Source organism: Mauremys reevesii, unplaced genomic scaffold (assembly GCF_016161935.1).
Source record: "Mauremys reevesii isolate NIE-2019 unplaced genomic scaffold, ASM1616193v1 Contig60, whole genome shotgun sequence".
In the NCBI taxonomy this organism is placed as follows: Eukaryota; Metazoa; Chordata; order Testudines; family Geoemydidae; genus Mauremys; species Mauremys reevesii.
Genome location: NW_024100874.1, coordinates 215,172 through 233,749, shown reverse-complemented (window position 1 = coordinate 233,749; position 18,578 = coordinate 215,172). Strand labels below are relative to the sequence as shown.

At 46.3% G+C, this 18,578-nt stretch overlaps 1 protein-coding gene across 1 annotated transcript; it reads right to left on the bottom strand.

Moving 5' to 3' along the window:
- Window positions 1-6,414: 6,414 nt before the first annotated feature.
- LOC120394491 (maestro heat-like repeat-containing protein family member 2B) lies at window positions 6,415-17,013 on the bottom strand. Its single transcript, XM_039518717.1, has 10 exons — window positions 16,960-17,013; window positions 16,574-16,696; window positions 15,212-15,295; window positions 14,407-14,551; window positions 13,901-13,941; window positions 13,440-13,581; window positions 12,074-12,126; window positions 7,211-7,363; window positions 6,485-6,502; window positions 6,415-6,426 (listed from the first exon to the last, which is right to left on the bottom strand). Exons 2-10 carry the CDS (start codon window positions 16,619-16,621, stop codon window positions 6,415-6,417), a joined length of 696 nt encoding a protein of 231 aa, XP_039374651.1. The 5' UTR covers window positions 16,622-16,696; window positions 16,960-17,013.
- Between the last annotated feature and the right edge of the window lie 1,565 nt (window positions 17,014-18,578).

The following is an 18,578-nucleotide window of genomic DNA, read 5'->3' as shown; positions in this document are numbered from 1 at the left end:
GTGTACTGTAGCTCGATTGAAGCCAAAGGAGTTACATGAGAGATGAATCTGGGCCCGTGTATGTGATGTCTGCTGTAGACTGTCTGATGGGAGCTGTCTAGCACATTGCATGCTGTTTGATGTCTGCTGCTGTGGTCTGTTTCCTGGGCAACTTCTCCCACACTGAGTGGCAAAATGACAGAGAGGAGCATTTCTTTTTATTAATTTGAATAAGAGCAGAGAAGTCTCCCCAGCCGAGCTCCTTTTTTAACTTCACTTTTATACTGAAGGTGCATCAAACTCCCCACCCCTCAGCTCTTCACGATATTCTGTTCATGTCTGAGGAACAGGAAGTCTGCTCTGAATGAGTTTCCATGCACAGGGCTTAACTCAATATTCATGAATTCCTCTTAGAAGAAGTGATCAGTTTCAACTGGTTCTCTTGGATTTGGCTACTACAGTGGTGATTTTCTTGCCGCTCCAAGTAGTGTCAACGACACTGTAAGAACCTGGTCCCAATCCAGCCCTGGCATAAAATGGCACAGCTTCCGTGGATTTCAATGGGGCACATGCCCGCTTATCCCAGGAAGAATTTGGTACTTTCTCCCTAAAATTCACTCCGTTGTGGAAAATTCCTCCACAACTGAAGCTTGACCCCCTAAATCTCTGACTCTTCCCTGCTGTAACACAAGAAACAATCTCCACCACGGTTCAATGGTCTACCCTCATCAAACATTTCCTGGAACCAGTCTGCGGTTGGTGCTTCCTCCAGCAATGTCTCCATTAGCTTGCCAAGAGCTTCAAAGGACCTCACGTAGAGTGACTGAAACCAGAAGAGAAGGAGTGAGGCTCAGCACAGATCATTTGTGTGTGTGGGCCGGGGAAAGCTAACCATAACCTTGCCAGGGAGGCCATGTGTGACTGCCATCACCCAGTGCCTGCTGGGCAGAAATACAGTGGATGGTGCCAGAGGAGAATTGTCATCACGTACTTGTATATGCAGAGCATCCTCTGCTGTCTCGCCTTCCTCTTTCGTCATCTCCAAGGGAGGAAGGGAAATAAACTTTGAAGCACTGATCCAGGAGCTCATGGTTTTCCTCCATGGTCAGAGATGGTTTGAGCTTGCTGGCAGAAGAAAGATAGAGAGAAAAGTCATGCATTGGACTCAGTTCCACCTTCAAGTAAAAGAAACAGGTCCAATGACAAGAGATTGTCCCAATCTAGAACCCCAAATGCGAACAACCCTTCACTTTGCACCTCTCAAGTACTGGCTCATCTAGAAGTAAAGCTAAAACGTCAAGTCCCCTTTTTAGAGAAACCCACAAGCTTTCTTCCCCCTGCCAGCTAGCCAGACACCTGCCTCCCCATCTGAACTCTGCTCCATTGTACTGCATGCCCCACAACCGCCAATCTTGTGTCTTTCGAGCACAAACCCCCAAATGGACACATTCAAATCCTTAAGAACTAAAGTCCTGCTGTTGAGCAGCATGTGAGCCACAGGGCCACCCAGAGGATTCAGGGGGTCTGGGGTCTTTGGCGATGGGGAATTGCCGCCGAAGACCCAGTACTTCAGCGGTGGGTCCCGGGGCGGAAGGACCCCCCTTCGCCAAATTGCCGCCAAAGACCCGGAGCAGAAGCAGCTCCGGGGGCCTGGGCCCCGTGGGAGTTTTCCAGGGCCTCCGGAGTGAAGGACCCCGCTCCACGGGCCCTGAAAAACTGTCGTGGGGGCCCCTGCGGGGCCCAGGGCCTGGGGCAAATTGCCGCACTTGCCCCCCCGGGAGGCCCTGGTGAGCCAAACCCTGCAAGCATTAAACTGCTCCCTACCTGACACTCATGAATTTACAAATAAGAAGGCATCACAGTGCCAGGAAATATGGCAGAAAATAGCCTACCTCAGATGTCCAATGGCAAGAATCGCCTGGTAGCGAACTGGAGATGCCAGAGAATCCAGTGGTTCCTGTTTAATGAAGTCCTGAAATGCATGAATAGAGACATCAAAAATGGGAAATGGATTTGAAAGGCAGAGAGGCCTTCCTCTCACACCCTGAAACAGGGCCATATGCCAGACCTGGAATAAACAGACACCGTGCCCAGCAGGCTCTCTGCCTCAGAAATGGACCGTAGGGCCATCTGCAGGCTATACAGAGGACAGAAAGAGAACTCACAAGACACAAGCCATTCCTTCCAGTTACAGCCCACAATATGTCAGCATCCCTGCCAAGCTCAGAGGGGACCCAGCATCCTGGGTGCCGTGCAGGTAGCTCATGAGACTGCAGTAGTACAGTCACAGCCAATGGATAAAATATCATCTCCCTGGAAAACCGGTCTCATTACATTACAACAAACTCTCTTGTACTTCAGTCCTCAAAGCTCCTAATCACTCACCAGCATGTAGCCAAGGAACTCCAGTTTGTACGAGAATTCAAACTCCAGGGAGTCTCTGGTCTCCAAGATGGCACGGCTAATCTCCATGACATTGTGGATGAGGGTTAATTTTAGGTTCATGTCCTACATAATCCAGAAGGAGAAACAAGAGGATATGGATGAGAAACTGAGAGAAGAACCAGAGTCCAGACGATAAAGATCAGGAATTAAATCTAGCCTCAGGGAAGCAGAGAGGTGTCCCCAGACCCCAGAAGGTAGTGGACTCTGGCTCTGCACCCACCTCAGAAGAAGAGAAAACCAAGGTTCATCAAATAAATCCAGGTCCACTTACACCAGAGCAGCCAGGACCCCTGCTTGATGTAGCAAGGAAACCAAGCTCTGTGCAATCCTGAGATTCACATTGACCTAGGGATAAACAACTGGTCCTTTATGATCAGTGAACCCCACATATGGTGAATCGGGTTTCCAGGAACCCCTCACTATATTAGACATAGAATGTCAGGGTTGGAAAGGACCTCAGGAGGTCATCTAGTCCAACCCCTGGCTCAAAGCAGGACCAATCCCCAGACAGATTTTTACCCCAGTTCCCTAAATGGCACCCTCAAGGATTGAACTTACAATCTTCGTTTAGCAGGCCAATGCTCAAACTCCTCAGTTATCCCTCCCCCCTCTTCCAAAGACGTGGATGTTTACATGGGAGCCAAGGTCTGGAATGCCAAAAGGGGACCGTGTTTGGCATCTTGTTAACCACAAAAGAGCTTCCACCCTAGTTGACTTGGTGAATCTAATGATAGAATAAGTCATCAGCTTGGGGGTTGTCTCCCTCTACTTCTTGCAGTCTGCCCGCAGTGTGGTCACAGCAATGTTGTGTAAACCTCTCTCTTACGGAAGCAGAGGGATGTTAGTCACCTTGAGATCCCCCCAGCTGCTGTCCTGGAAGAGTTTTTCATGCATTTGCGTTGAGTGTCAGATCTGATGTAAGCAGGGAAGTCAGCTCAAGGAAGAGTACGGCTATACTCACTGTGCTATGAACTGTCTCTAGATAGGCAGTCAGCAGCTGGGTGCTGGCCTGCAAGGCCCTTTCTCTCCCACTCCTTCCCTGAACTGAACCATGTCCTTAGGAGCTGTTGGTAGAGCAGGGGAAAGGACAGAGTTAGTACCAGAAAATCCCTCTTAAAAGTTCCTCTTAAACAGGTTTAATTGTTACTAAAATCCCTCTCCAAAGCATCTGACCTCCATGTAGCAAAGGAATTACATGTCTAATGGAAGAGCCCCTTAGATATACAAGTCCCAGGGACCAGATTCACCTCTGGTGTACTGTAGCTCGATTGAAGCCAAAGGAGTTACATGAGAGATGAATCTGGGCCCGTGTATGTGATGTCTGCTGTAGACTGTCTGATGGGAGCTGTCTAGCACATTGCATGCTGTTTGATGTCTGCTGCTGTGGTCTGTTTCCTGGGCAACTTCTCCCACACTGAGTGGCAAAATGACAGAGAGGAGCATTTCTTTTTATTAATTTGAATAAGAGCAGAGAAGTCTCCCCAGCCGAGCTCCTTTTTTAACTTCACTTTTATACTGAAGGTGCATCAAACTCCCCACCCCTCAGCTCTTCACGATATTCTGTTCATGTCTGAGGAACAGGAAGTCTGCTCTGAATGAGTTTCCATGCACAGGGCTTAACTCAATATTCATGAATTCCTCTTAGAAGAAGTGATCAGTTTCAACTGGTTCTCTTGGATTTGGCTACTACAGTGGTGATTTTCTTGCCGCTCCAAGTAGTGTCAACGACACTGTAAGAACCTGGTCCCAATCCAGCCCTGGCATAAAATGGCACAGCTTCCGTGGATTTCAATGGGGCACATGCCCGCTTATCCCAGGAAGAATTTGGTACTTTCTCCCTAAAATTCACTCCGTTGTGGAAAATTCCTCCACAACTGAAGCTTGACCCCCTAAATCTCTGACTCTTCCCTGCTGTAACACAAGAAACAATCTCCACCACGGTTCAATGGTCTACTCACATCAAACATTTCCTGGAACCAGTCTGCGGTTGGTGCTTCCTCCAGCAATGTCTCCATTAGCTTGCCAAGAGCTTCAAAGGACCTCACGAGAGTGACTGAAACCAGAAGAGAAGGAGTGAGGCTCAGCACAGATCATTTGTGTGTGTGGGCCGGAAAGCTAACCATAACCTTGCCAGGAGGCCATGTGTGACTGCCATCACCCAGTGCCTGCTGGGCAGAAATACAGTGGATGGTGCCAGAGGAGAATTGTCATCACGTACTTGTATATGCAGAGCATCCTCTGCTGTCTCGCCTTCCTCTTTCGTCATCTCCAAGGGAGGAAGGGGAAATAAACTTTTGAAGCACTGATCCAGGAGCTCATGGTTTTCCTCCATGGTCAGAGATGGTTTGAGCTTGCTGGCAGAAGAAAGATAGAGAGAAAAGTCATGCATTGGACTCAGTTCCACCTTCAAGTAAAAGAAACAGGTCCAATGACAAGAGATTGTCCCAATCTAGAACCCCAAATGCGAACAACCCTTCACTTTGCACCTCTCAAGTACTGGCTCATCTAGAAGTAAAGCTAAAACGTCAAGTCCCCTTTTTAGAGAAACCCACAAGCTTTCTTCCCCCTGCCAGCTAGCCAGACACCTGCCTCCCCATCTGAACTCTGCTCCATTGTACTGCATGCCCCACAACCGCCAATCTTGTGTCTTTCGAGCACAAACCCCCAAATGGACACATTCAAATCCTTAAGAACTAAAGTCCTGCTGTTGAGCAGCATGTGAGCCACAGGGCCACCCAGAGGATTCAGGGGGTCTGGGGTCTTTGGCGATGGGGAATTGCCGCCGAAGACCCAGTACTTCAGCGGTGGGTCCCGGGGCGGAAGGACCCCCCTTCGCCAAATTGCCGCCAAAGACCCGGAGCAGAAGCAGCTCCGGGGGCCTGGGCCCCGTGGGAGTTTTCCAGGGCCTCGGAGTGAAGGACCCGCCCACGGGCCCTGAAAAACTGTCGTGGCCTGCGGCCCAGGGCCTGGGGCAAATTGCCGCACTTGCCCCCCCGGGAGGCCCTGGTGAGCCAAACCCTGCAAGCATTAAACTGCTCCCTACCTGACACTCATGAATTTACAAATAAGAAGGCATCACAGTGCCAGGAAATATGGCAGAAAATAGCCTACCTCAGATGTCCAATGGCAAGAATCGCCTGGTAGCGAACTGAGATGCCAGAGAATCCAGTGGTTCCTGTTTAATGAAGTCCTGAAATGCATGAATAGAGACATCAAAAATGGGAAATGGATTTGAAAGGCAGAGAGGCCTTCCTCTCACACCCTGAAACAGGGCCATATGCCAGACCTGGAATAAACAGACACCGTGCCCAGCAGGCTCTCTGCCTCAGAAATGGACCGTAGGGCCATCTGCAGGCTATACAGAGGACAGAAAGAGAACTCACAAGACACAAGCCATTCCTTCCAGTTACAGCCCACAATATGTCAGCATCCCTGCCAAGCTCAGAGGGGACCCAGCATCCTGGGTGCCGTGCAGGTAGCTCATGAGACTGCAGTAGTACAGTCACAGCCAATGGATAAAATATCATCTCCCTGGAAAACCGGTCTCATTACATTACAACAAACTCTCTTGTACTTCAGTCCTCAAAGCTCCTAATCACTCACCAGCATGTAGCCAAGGAACTCCAGTTTGTACGAGAATTCAAACTCCAGGGAGTCTCTGGTCTCCAAGATGGCACGGCTAATCTCCATGACATTGTGGATGAGGGTTAATTTTAGGTTCATGTCCTACATAATCCAGAAGGAGAAAGAAGAGGATGTGGATGAGAAACTGAGAGAAGAACCAGAGTCCAGACGATAAAGATCAGGAATTAAATCTAGCCTCAGGGAAGGAGAGAGGTATCCCCAGACCCCAGAAGGTAGTGGACTCTGGCTCTGCACCCACCTCAGAAGAAGAGAAAACCCAGGTTCATCAAATAAATCCAGGTCCACTTACACCAGAGCAGCCAGGACTCCTGCTTGATGTAGCAAGGAAACCAAGCTCTGTGCAATTTAAACAAGCAACTTGTGTATAGAAAACGCAAAAGCTGACAGCAGATTATTTAGAATGTACCTTGTTTGCAACAGTGATGCCCAGCACCTGAAAAACAAAATGCAAAACAGCTATTAGCAATGTAGATAGTCCCACATAACACACAACCTCAAAACGTCCTGGCTGGTGACTATGGAGCAGAGAGAAATCACTATTGTTAAATCTTCTAAAAGGCAGGAAAGGTATCCAGAGGGGATGTTTTGCAGAGGTCAATATCAGGGGCCATCCTCCGTAATATCTGCATTTGTGAACTACTGGAAGATCTGTTTGGTTCAACTGTTTTTGGCAATGCCTAAGTGAAAGTCTCAGTTAGAGAAGGCAGAACTGAATGGCAAAGTGACGTGGAAAGGTTGGACTGAGATGAGAGTCAGGACCAGCAGTCAGGCACCTGGGGAACAGAAATAACGCAGCACACACACAAACAAGACGACAGATAAGAGGTAAGGGAAGTAGTGAGTCCAAGAAACAGCGTGACAGTAAATTAACTAAATACAGGCTAGCACTAGACTCTCTTGGGTAGTAAAAAATAGAGCTAGATACATGTCCATATGAGGGGAGTGGTACTCTGAATTGCCTGAGTGTCACTGCGTCTGAATTACTGTGTAGCTGGGGTCGACAGAATTTAGAAGAATATAGAAAAACTAGAGAAAATACAAAGAAGAGCAACAAAAATGATACAACATGTGACAGCTCACACTCCGTCCATTACAGTTTTAAATTTGAGTTGTGTGACACTTATCACGCAAAAGCTCTTACCTGACCACTGGCTCTGTAATGGAGAAGGATGTTCCCTGTGATGTCTGCCTCTACTCGGGAGAGAAGCTGGTCTTTTGGAGCATGGACAGCCACGCTGCTGTAGGCCAGCATCAGGGTGCTGCGAGTCTTGCCTCTTCTCCCATGGTGGTGGTCCTAGATAATCAGAAAGTTCTTCTGATTCCTTTTGCTTTGGAATTCTCATCTGCTGTTGACCGAGGAATTCCTCACAGCAGCAATAGCAGCTTGCACTTGCAAAGCTCTTTTCAGCCAAAGATCTCAAACCACTTGCAAAAAGTATTTAAGCAATATAATAACTGTGAGGTGTGGAGATATTAGTATCTCCATCATTCCCACTAGTTAACTCTGACACAGAGAACCTAAAATGCTGAACCTACAGCAGTGAAGTACACGGGAGCTTAGTCATTGACACTGGTAGATACAAGATCAGGCGCTAAATATCTTGCCTAAGGCTGCACAGTGAGTAAGTGGCAGAGCCAGCAGTGGAAGCCCAGAGGCCTAGTCTCCTGCTCTAGCCTCTAGATCAGTGGTTTTCAACCAGGGCTACTTGTGTACCCCTGAGGGTCTGCAGAGGTCTTCCAGGGGGTTTATCAACTCATCTAGCTATTTGCCCAGTTTTACAGCAGACTACAAAGAATGCAAGTACAATATTTATATTCCAGTTGATTTATTTTATAATTATATGGTAAAAATGAGAAAATAAGCAATTTTCAGTAATAATGTGCTATGACACTTTAATAATTTTATGCCTGATTTTGTAAGGAAGTAGTTTTTAAGTGATTTGAAATTTGGGGACAAATCAGACTCCTGAAAGGGGTACACTAATCTGGACAGGTTGAGAACCACTGCTCTAAATCACAGGTTCCATAATTGTCATCCATAGACCACTGGTGGTCTACCTAAAGCAGGTTGGTTGGCCACATGTTGCTTGCAACACCTCCTCATTTCCAGCCACTAACTTGGATTAAAAAAAAAACGCTAAAAATACCTTAAATGCTTTTCCATGCAAGCCACTGAGGTAGTTCCCACACATTGTGCATGGGAGGGGCGCTCAAGCCATGAGACATCAGATGATAAAAATCATTTGAGAGAACCGCAGCTCCAGAGTGTGCTCCTCTCTGCTTAACTGCAGGCGTCACGTAGAATGCACACGCTGGGGGACAATGCGAGCTGAGCAGAACTGACACTACCCCGGGGCTGCTGCCCCTGCTTTAGAGGGAGAGGAAGTTGGAGAGAAGCCCCTGGCTCCTTTACCTTCAGGCGGCTGATGAACCCAGGAATCGTAACCTTGCTCATTGCAGCCCCAAACTCCTGAAGTGCGTTCAGGGTGAGGTCCAAGTGGCTCTCAGCAGAGAATGTGAAGATGGAAATGACTCCCTGTCACCCAAGAAAAATACTGGTTAGGATCTAACCCACGAGTCCCTTCCTTTCAGCTGAAGCGGTATAAAGCGCCAGTCAGGCGTCAGACCCATGGGCAGCGGGGGCTGAGTGGAACAGCAATGAAGAGGATATGAAGCGAAATGGCATCTGTCCCAGGCCAGCTCAGAGCTGAGCCCCACAGGGAGCATTCAGGGATTACTTGGTAAAGTGGAGAGAAGGACAGAGTCCTCACCTGTCTCTCAGGGGCTTCCATATAATCTGTTGCTGTCAAAAATTTATGAAGCTGCGATTTAACGTGGACCAGGTCCTGACAAACTGCTAAGGACGTTCCTAGCGCCTTATACAGGAAACTCTGAAAGAAAGAGACCAGCACTGAGATACCAGTAACAGAACGTGCCAGTCAGTACAGACCCAGCTCAGCAACACTCAGGAAAGAACAAGATAGCCAAGTCCAAGCACCCATACTGCAGAAACATCCCATCATCTAGCCCAGCCAGAGAACCAACAATGCAGCACAGACAAGCAGCCTGTCCAAATATTGGAAGGGCAGGGGGGCAAGAGAGCAGGGAACAAGTAAAAACAAATTTTATATGCAGAATAAAATATAAGGTAATGAAGCCTTGAGAGAAGCCTTATGCAGCCCCCCAATCAGAATTTCAAGGGAAATTAACTAGAAACTAAGCCTTAACAGAGAACAAACCTTCTCATGGGAGGGGCTGGTATAGCTGGCCATCTGCTGGTTCAACTCAAGGCTTATCTGGCTGCTCCAGGCACTGTCGTCTATCATCGCCAGAGATGTTCTTAGGAACTGAGTGTAAAAGAAGAGTTATAGCAGATGGTTAATTGCAAGAATTTGGGGGTTGTTGGGTTTGTTTATTTGTTCTGTGTTTTTTTTCTTCCTTCTTCTCTATTGTAAACTTTCCAATATTCAGGTGTCATGGGAAGGTTACTTCCCTATTGAGAACTATAAACATCGACAACCCAGACTTCCTCTGCTGTTGTTCTTTAACCTTTGTCTGATGATTCCTCTCAGTCCCCAAACCCAGATGAACAGTGAATTGGAGAATGAGATGGAGCCAAGAAATCTGACCATTGAGGAGTGATTTTATAGTGGATGGAGGATGGGCCTAGTAAACTTTGAACAAAGGGCCCTGGACTACAAAGGACCAGGAACCTTCTCTCAAGTGCTATGAACCCTTTATGCCACCTCCCAAGGGTCCCCAGGGTTGTGAGGTACCTCACTACCACCTGCCCTTAGCATGAGGAAGACTTCTCTGTGCTCTACCAGCCACAGGAAATACAAGCACCCTCTTCTCACCCCATTCAGGTTCCACTATCCTCCTACAGATAAGCAATCGGTACGGTCCAACCGCCGAGCCCTCTCTGTGGTCCCACAACATCCAGCCCCTGTTCCACTGGACACTCACAGAATTCATAAGTTTGCTACACACCACCTTACCAGTTTCACCTCAGCGTCACCGCTCCATTTAACACACTTAGATACATTTATAGTGAAAACAAGCAGCGTTCAAGTGACAAAGATCAGAGAGTTGAGAAGCAGCAAGTAAAATAAATGTAAACAAATGGTTATGTAAAAATAAAATCCTAAAACACTTCTAGAGCTTGAACTTAGATAACCAAACATTCCCCTGTCTCACAAAGGATAGCTCCCCCAAATCTCTCTCCCCGCATGAAACACCCAGACCAAAAGGTGATCCTCCATTCATAAGACAAGCCAGCTGGCAGTTCGTCCAATAGGTGAAGGATTCCTGGTGCCGGGTACCTCTGGACCTCCAGATATAGTTCCACGCATCCATTGTCTTCATTTGAAAACAGGGTACCCCCTACTGTTTGCTTGTTTTTCTTGTATCAAATCTCCTCTGGAGACTTCACAATCACTTGATTAGAATTTTCCTCTATTGATTAGCATCCACTGTGAATAATTACTCACAGGCAGATAAGCGTCTCCTGCCTGAAAGAAACTTGTTTATCACTTTCTGGTGACCAGCCCCCTAACTCATAGACCTTAAAAGCATCAATTTCAGTATGGAACCATAACACCTTATATATTATCCATCCAGTCACTGTGCAATGAATATGATGAGCCATGTGGCACAGGTATCCAGTAAAGGCTTTACATGACACCCTTTGATTATATAGAGATCAGATCCAGGGAATCCTGGGAATAAAAGGTAATAAATAGGAGATATACCAATCTCCTAGAACTGGAAGGGACCTTGAAAGGTCATTGAGTCCAGCCCCTGCCTTCACTAGCAGGACCAATTTTTGCCCCAACTCCCTAAGTGGCCTCCCTCAAGGATTGAACTCACAACCCTGGGTTTAGTAGGTCAATGCTTAAACCACTGAGCTATCCCTCCCCAATTCTGTGGCTTAACTCACTGGGCACCCAAAGGACCAGGAGTCACACCCTCAACTCCCATTGAAGTCGGCCAGAGGTTAGTAACTCAGCACTTTGCTGTTTCAGGCCCAAATTTTGAACAGCAGCCAGGAAATCTCAGAAACCTCACAAGAAAACCCAATCTTATTTGATTTTTTAGCTGAAAGAATTTGAAAGGAGGCTGGATCTGCAATGGGGAACTCTAGAGTGTAATCCAACCCCAAATGGAACTGCAAACCTTCTGGGGCGTATTTCTCACTAGGTCCCTTCCTTTCATTTTCAGCACTCGCCATCAAAATGTTCCTTGTCTGGATTTACACGAGGCTGCAAAGAGCTCTTTCTGAGCAGAAAGGCTTCTCCCTGAGATACAGTCACCAAACCCTGTCTTGTCTCTTCCTTTTGGGGTTTCTCATAGCAAATTTTCTTTGAGTGGCAAAAAGAATCCTTTCGATGTCCCCAGTGGTGCATTAGCACCATGAGCATGCTGGTTTTCTGGTTACGTTTTGTGTTGTTCCCAGTGGTAACACAGAGTTATTTATAACTAGAGCAGGTTGAACAATGGTAAGTCCATTTCACAAAACAAGTGGGATTTTTTGTTTTCTTGATTTTTCAACACACACATGAAAAGTGAAAGAAACAAAAATATTTTGCTTTTCAAAATCAAAATGACCATTATTCAGTTCTTTGTTTTCCCCTTTCCTTCCCTTTATCCTCGTCCCCAGGCCTTTCCTCCTCTTCCACTTTGTGACTGAAAACGCCGGGGGGGGGGGTGGGGGGAGCCGGGGGAAGGAGACAAACAGGATAGCAAATGAAAAAAAAATACCCTAAATCAACTTCACTTTAAAAACTGAACATTTTCCGTGGTTGGGTTGTTTTGTTTTGTGTAAAAAAACAAAAAATTGATAATGTCCCATGAAAATAAAAAAGGCCAGTTTTCACTGAGCAAAATGAAATGGTTTGACCAGCTCTGCTTATAATGAATAGTTTATCATTAATATTTTCCCCAGCTGATACATTTGGAGGGGGGAGGGAGGGCTGTGACAATACAGCTGAAAGCCATCTTGTACCTGAAGCAGCATGTGCTCCCACCGCGCATGGTCCAGGGAATTCTCCGTGTTTCCTATGAAGCAGGAGGCAAAACAATAATGTCAGCTCGGTTAGCAAGAGTTGTCGTCCCAGGAATCTCCTTTGCAATCAGTCCTTCGAAAACCCCTGCTCTGCCAAACTGTAACATACCTGGGCTTTCAAGGCTAAATGGGACCTACACCAACATTCTTTGCTGGACCAACAGAAAGTATCATGTTATGTACCCTGCTGGCATTTTTATTCAGGGTCAGTCAACCCACCAGGAGTGAGATGCTGAGCACTCCCAATTCCTTTTGACTTTAATGGGAGCTGAGGGTACTGAGCATCTCAGAAAACTGTTCAACACATCAGAAGACTGGGTTTAATGGGAATACAAACTTTTCCTGCATAATAAGAGATTCTGGACTTGATCCTAACTTGATGTAAATCGGTGGAGCTTCACTGAAGTCAATGGAATGATACTGATTTACATCAGCTGAGAATCTGGCCCTGTTTCTGAATGTCCAGCTCTAACCTACCCTTCTTTAATGTTGGCACAAGGCAGTACTGGGGACTCTGTACAGCAACAACCACTAGGGAAGATACAGCTCATTTTTAAAATCTTTTTTTGACTATCAAACCCACTTGAACATTGTGGGGTCCGACCTTCACCAGAAACATATCCGGTTTGTGCTCCACGTAGGGTCTGTCATACTTCACAGAGACTACAATGGCACAGCCACGTCATTGGCGCTCTGCTGGCATAACCCCATAGTGTAGACGCAGCCTACACTGACTGAGGAGGTCAATAGATTCATACCACCGTAAAATTGCTGAAAGACATTATTAGGCCCACAATACCTAGAGTCTACATGGGCACTCACTTGGCCAACCTAGCTTTTATGGCTCAGGTTTCCTTACAGAAAGAAAAACTCTGGGTTTTTTAATTGAATCACCCTTGAAAGTAAACATGGGGTTTAATTTTCAGAAACCTTCAGTTTGCAAAATCAGACTATATATGGAACCCCAAAATATTTCACTAACCTCCAGCTTCACGCATAATTCACCTTCCCAAACATTAACCTAGCAAAGGTGTGGGGGGAACTGCTGTAAAATTTCCATTCAGCTGAAACCTTCCTGGCCTGATTCTGCCCGGATTGAATTGGCTTCAGTGGTTTAACTCTAGATTTACCCCAGTGGTTCACAGTTATCCAGATGAAGGAAAAGTGAGGGCCTAGAAGCCCAATTTCAATTCCCACTGTTCCCACATACTGCAACAGGAATGGCACAACACGTGTCGATACGGCTGCATTTTCTGGCTTCCCTTCTATGCTCCATGGACCGCACTCCTCCTAACTAGCACTTTACCTTCAATGTACTGCAGCAGAGATGGGATCTTTACTACCCACATCTCACCCACTGCTGCATGGATATTTTGGTGCAGGGCTTGTAATAACTGCAAGGCAGCACATCCGTGTCCTTCTCCTGCATAAGGGGATGAGGCTACTACCTGTCAGTGAGAGAGAAAGAACAGGCTCAGTTTGGTCAGCACAATACCAGTTTGTTCCTGAAGGAGGGAATAGTTCAGACTCTCTCATTGTGGAGACCATACAATAGAGTCATTGTTACTGCAGTGCCTTCCTGAAGAAGAAAGCATTCTAGCTAGTACGAGGATGCAGAACAATGTGTCTCAGGAGAGGGCAGAGCAGAGAGATCCAATCATACACATTCCTCAGCCTGTCTACAAGCATCTAGCTAGAAAACCCATTTTTATAGTTAACTGTCCCACTTCACATTCTGCAGAAAACCTAGTCTCATGGTCTACTCACCAGGAGTCGTGCCAGCAGCCCCTGGGGTGTAGGGAAATTCACTAGGGAAAGAAAGAGAATATCATGAATTCTGTCAGACTTTCAGAAAGTCCTGCTTATGTTATTCACCTAGCCATTTCCAACGTGTCCACCAATGTTGAATGCAGCTGATCATAATTTGCATTTCCATAGTGCTTTCAGTCTGAGCTTCTCAAAATGCTTTACAGACATGAATGAATTCCGCCTCACAGCACCTCTATGAGGTTGGCATTAATTACTCCTTCATTTCACAAGTGGGGAAGCTGAGAGAAAGATCAGGTGATTTCCCCAAGGTCATGTCAGAATTTTTGTGGCAAGCTGGGAACAGGAACCCACATTTCCTAGCTCCCTCCCATGGCCATGTTGTAATCACAAGACCATCCCTCATTTTAGCCTTCTCATTGCAGAGGAGAAAACTGGAGCAGACTGAACCTGTTCATTGCATAGTGTGCCTGGGGAGAATAAATGAAAGAGTTTCTGTTATAAACCTGATCCACCGTAGTCGAGGCAAGCAGCTTCTTCTCCTTCCTGCTGCTTTTTCTCAGCCAGCTCCCTAAGGCATCTGCAGAGAGGCTTCAAAGTACCAGTGTACTGAGCTGGCACCACATATTCCAGAAGCCTTGGCCATAACACCTGCAGAGAAGAGCGAGACTGTTCAGTACGCAGCTATTTCCATTCCCCCACCTCCAGTATCCTGCTGTCGGAATCCCTCCCTCTCATGTAGCTTCTCCTTTTATTCATCACTGACCCGTCCCTTACTTATCACCTCATCTCTCTCTCTCCATCATCTCACTCCACCTGTCCGGGGCCCCCTCACTCTGTCTTTTAAATACACTGCCTTGTTTGGTGAGCAATTTGGCTCTCACCCAGAGATGAATCCTCTTTCCCTGCATTAGAGCATTATGGAGCTATTTAGATGGCACCATCAACTCACCCAGAACTTTACAGACCTATAGAAGGCACAGTCCCAGCCCCAGCATCTGTTCAAATCCAGGATCACCAAATCTAAATGTCAGAAGTATTCATGGGGGACCTAAGGGGCAGTTGCACTCAGACAGTGGAAAGAATGAAGAGAAGATCTCTGCACCATGATTCCTTCCAGTTCAGTTGCTTTCAATCTTTTCTCTAATGTGAACCACTTACTCCGTGATGAAGGGGTCACATCCCTGACATGAATTTGACATGCTGTTCCTCCATTATGCTGATCAGGCAAAAAGCTTCCTTGTGGGGAGGTACAAGGAAGGTAAGGAAGAACGTCCCTATTTCAAGAAGCAGTAGCAACAGGTCACTTACTTGGGTCATTCCAGTGACTGAGGTGTCCAGACATTGCAGGATGTCAGTGCACAGGGTTTGGATAGTGTTTTCTTCCGGAATAGCCTGGGTGAGAAGTGTGGTACCCTGGTGTGAGACAGCTCTATAGAACTTATTAGCTAGTAGCAAGACACTGGCTAGAGAATCAGTGTCCTTCTCTTACAAAGCCATCTTGAACATTGACCTATGCAGTTAGGTCTGCTTTTATATTGCACTGGAAGGGAAGAGAATAATGGAAACACCTAACTGGTGGGTCAGATCCCAGGCTTAGGAAAACCCTAAAGTGAAGGGAATGATTCACTGAACACAAAAGAGTTTCCCCAACAGGGTTAATTTTCTTTAAATTTGAAAAAACTGTTTCATCTTTTTATCTCTGAGGAAAAACATTCAGACTCCGCCCTGTGGAAATCAATATGCAGAACCAGGGGGATCCACTCTGTTTTTTCTGATGCCCCAACCAGCTTGGTCATTTCGTATGTAGTGAGTGTGATTCTATCAACTGGCCTAATTCTGCTCTTACTTACACCGGACTAAATATTGATTGACTCTACTGATTTCAATGTAAAGGAGAGCAAAACTGGCTCGAGAAGAAAAAGCAGCCTTCCTTAAGGGGTGGGTGGGTGTGTGTGAGAGAGAGAGAGGGGCCCTTGGAGAGTATTGCCACAAGCTCCAACTTTGTAGAAAAGAGGCCAGGCAGAGCTAAGATCTTCAACAACTTACTGTAAAGTTGGACTGTTTATGTTAATACAGATCATGGATCCACTCATGGAGCACAAAGTGTCTGGAGCCCCTGGCTGTGTCCATGGACAGAAATACGGATTGAAGATATTTTTAATCTAGTACATGTAGATTAGAGCATGTAGTGAGGGAAATATGCAGCAAGCTTTCCCAGGCTCCTGACAGTCTGTGATGCAGCCTGCATAACCTCAGTGTTTTGCTGATAGTTTATGTTTGCTTCAACAGCCACAGAATTGGGCGTCATTATGTTCTCTGGAGAGTCTATTGAAAACAAAGAGATGTGCTTCCTTGTACAAGAACATTTCACTGAACATTGTGTTTTTCAGAATTTTCAATGACTCATCAGAGGGTTGAGGAACCTAGATAACTCTGTTAGATGTAAATACCCAGTGTGAGAGTCTGATCTGTTACACTAGTATAAATCCAGAGTAACGCCACTAAAGTCAGTGGAGTTACCTTGACTTTACACTAATATAACTGATCAGATTCTGGCTCTAATCATTCAGTCCAGTTGTCCTTGAGTCAAAACTCCCACTGAAGGCAAGGGGAGCAGTCAGCATGCAAGAATGGTAGGACCGAGTCCTAAGTGTTAAGAACTCTCCTTACCAGTTTGCTGGTGGACACACTGAACTCCCTGAAAACATGTGCTACCATATCCCATGCTGCACAGTTCTCCACACTTTCTGAGCTGAGCAGCGTCCTGATGAAATGAAGAACTGCCTTCCTCACCTGCAAGGGTAGAGATGACACACATGAGTTATTGTTATCCCTTCTGCCTGAAATAGGAGATACGATATGAGAGTCCTTATGCTTTTGATTTGATCTCCTTGGCTTATAAACATGGATCCATTTAACACAGTCAGGAGAATGACATGCCTTCTCTAGTCTGCAGTCTCTCCTCTGGATCTGAATGAAAGCTCCACCCAGATGTCCATTCATCCCATATCATTGAAAAAAATTGAAATATTTCACTGCTCCACACACAATCTTACCGTAGCATTCTGATCACTGAAAGTAGATTTCACTGCCTTCACAATCAGAAACTTTTTCAGTCTTGTCTCAGGCACTGAAAGATAAGGAGAGATGTACAGTACTTCTTTGTTCCACACACTCACTTTCCACATTGGAATGAATCCTGGATTTCAAAAGGCCCTATTTAAGAATAGTCCCAAGCTTCTCTCATACACAGAATCAATGGGAAAACATAGGACCAGACTCTGGCCTCAGTTACAGTAGTGTAAATCTAAAGTAATTCCATTTCTATAAATAGTGCCATCATACTGCCATGATGGAAATAGTATAAAAGAATTAGATTGAGGTCAATCTGTGTTTAACACAGTATAACAGAACTCAGAATCTAGTCTATAGTGTCTAATACTGACGATTATCGAGTCAGGGGTATTATTTTATTTTTGATTATTGTTAATGTGCATTAGCCCCAAGGCAACTTCTGTATCCGAAGTTGAAAAATATCTTGGGCTACATTCAGCACTTAGTTGAACCTGTTGATTTCTGTGTGGCCATAGGGGGGTAACTTAGGGCAGCATTTGATCCCTTAGTGGATATCCAGACCACTGGTGACTGTGTGTTATAGAGATTCTGTGCCCCATTTGCAGAGGCGATGAGTCTGTTACAGCTCTGCTGTGCCTACAAAGCCTTGGTTCTTTAACTCAATCTATAGTAGCTCATGCTTTTAGCTCTGGATCAGGGCTGGCTTTAGGCCGATTCTCCGTGCCTGAGAGGGCCTCGCACATAACAGGACCCCGCACCCAGTGGCCTTTTTAATCTTTACTCACTCGGCGGTGCTCTGGGTCTTCGGCGGCACTTTGACGGCAGGTCCTTCACTCGCTTTGGGTGTTCGGCGGCACTTTGGCAGTGAATCCTTCACTCGCCCGGGTCTTCGGCAGCACGTGAAGGACCCGCTGCTGAAGTTCCACCAAGACTCGGAGCGAGTGAGGGACCCGCCGCTGAAGTGCAGCCAAGTCTCAGGGCACCGCCCGTGAGTACAAGCCCCACAAATCAGGCCCTGCACTTCCTGAAGCCGGCCCTGCCCTGACGTCCCCAACTCAACCCTCAGCATGTCGGTCAAGAGGGCAGCTGGCACAGTTGCTCCTGTGTTACTTACAGTCAGCACCAACAATAGCTCTGAGCAGATTCAGAGATGCCACACGAACAGCCTCATTCTCAATCTCCAGCTGCGAGTGCAGAAAGGCTATCAGATCATCAGGAGAAGAACGGGCTGCAAGGCAAGAAATCACGCCTCACTGACAACAGAACTCTTATTCTTACCAGACCTTACAAAGGTAAGGAAGTTACAAGGAAACTACTGTGTAACTCAGTCTCTCTTTCCCTTACCTAGCTGAACTATACAATAGACCAGCTCTGTGTGATTTTCCATGCTGAGTGGCTTAGCTTGAGAACAGAGCTGTGGGAAGAAGGGAAATGGTCAAAGAAAACTAATCAGAAGCAATTGAAAAGAAAATGTTCAATTAATTTCTAAGCTTCCACTTCCTACTTGTCCAACTAGAGGTCTGAACCCCAGGTGGATGGTACTGAATGCACAGCAAGAATCAAACACAATGTCCAATACATTAGATGAGAGAAGCTGAAG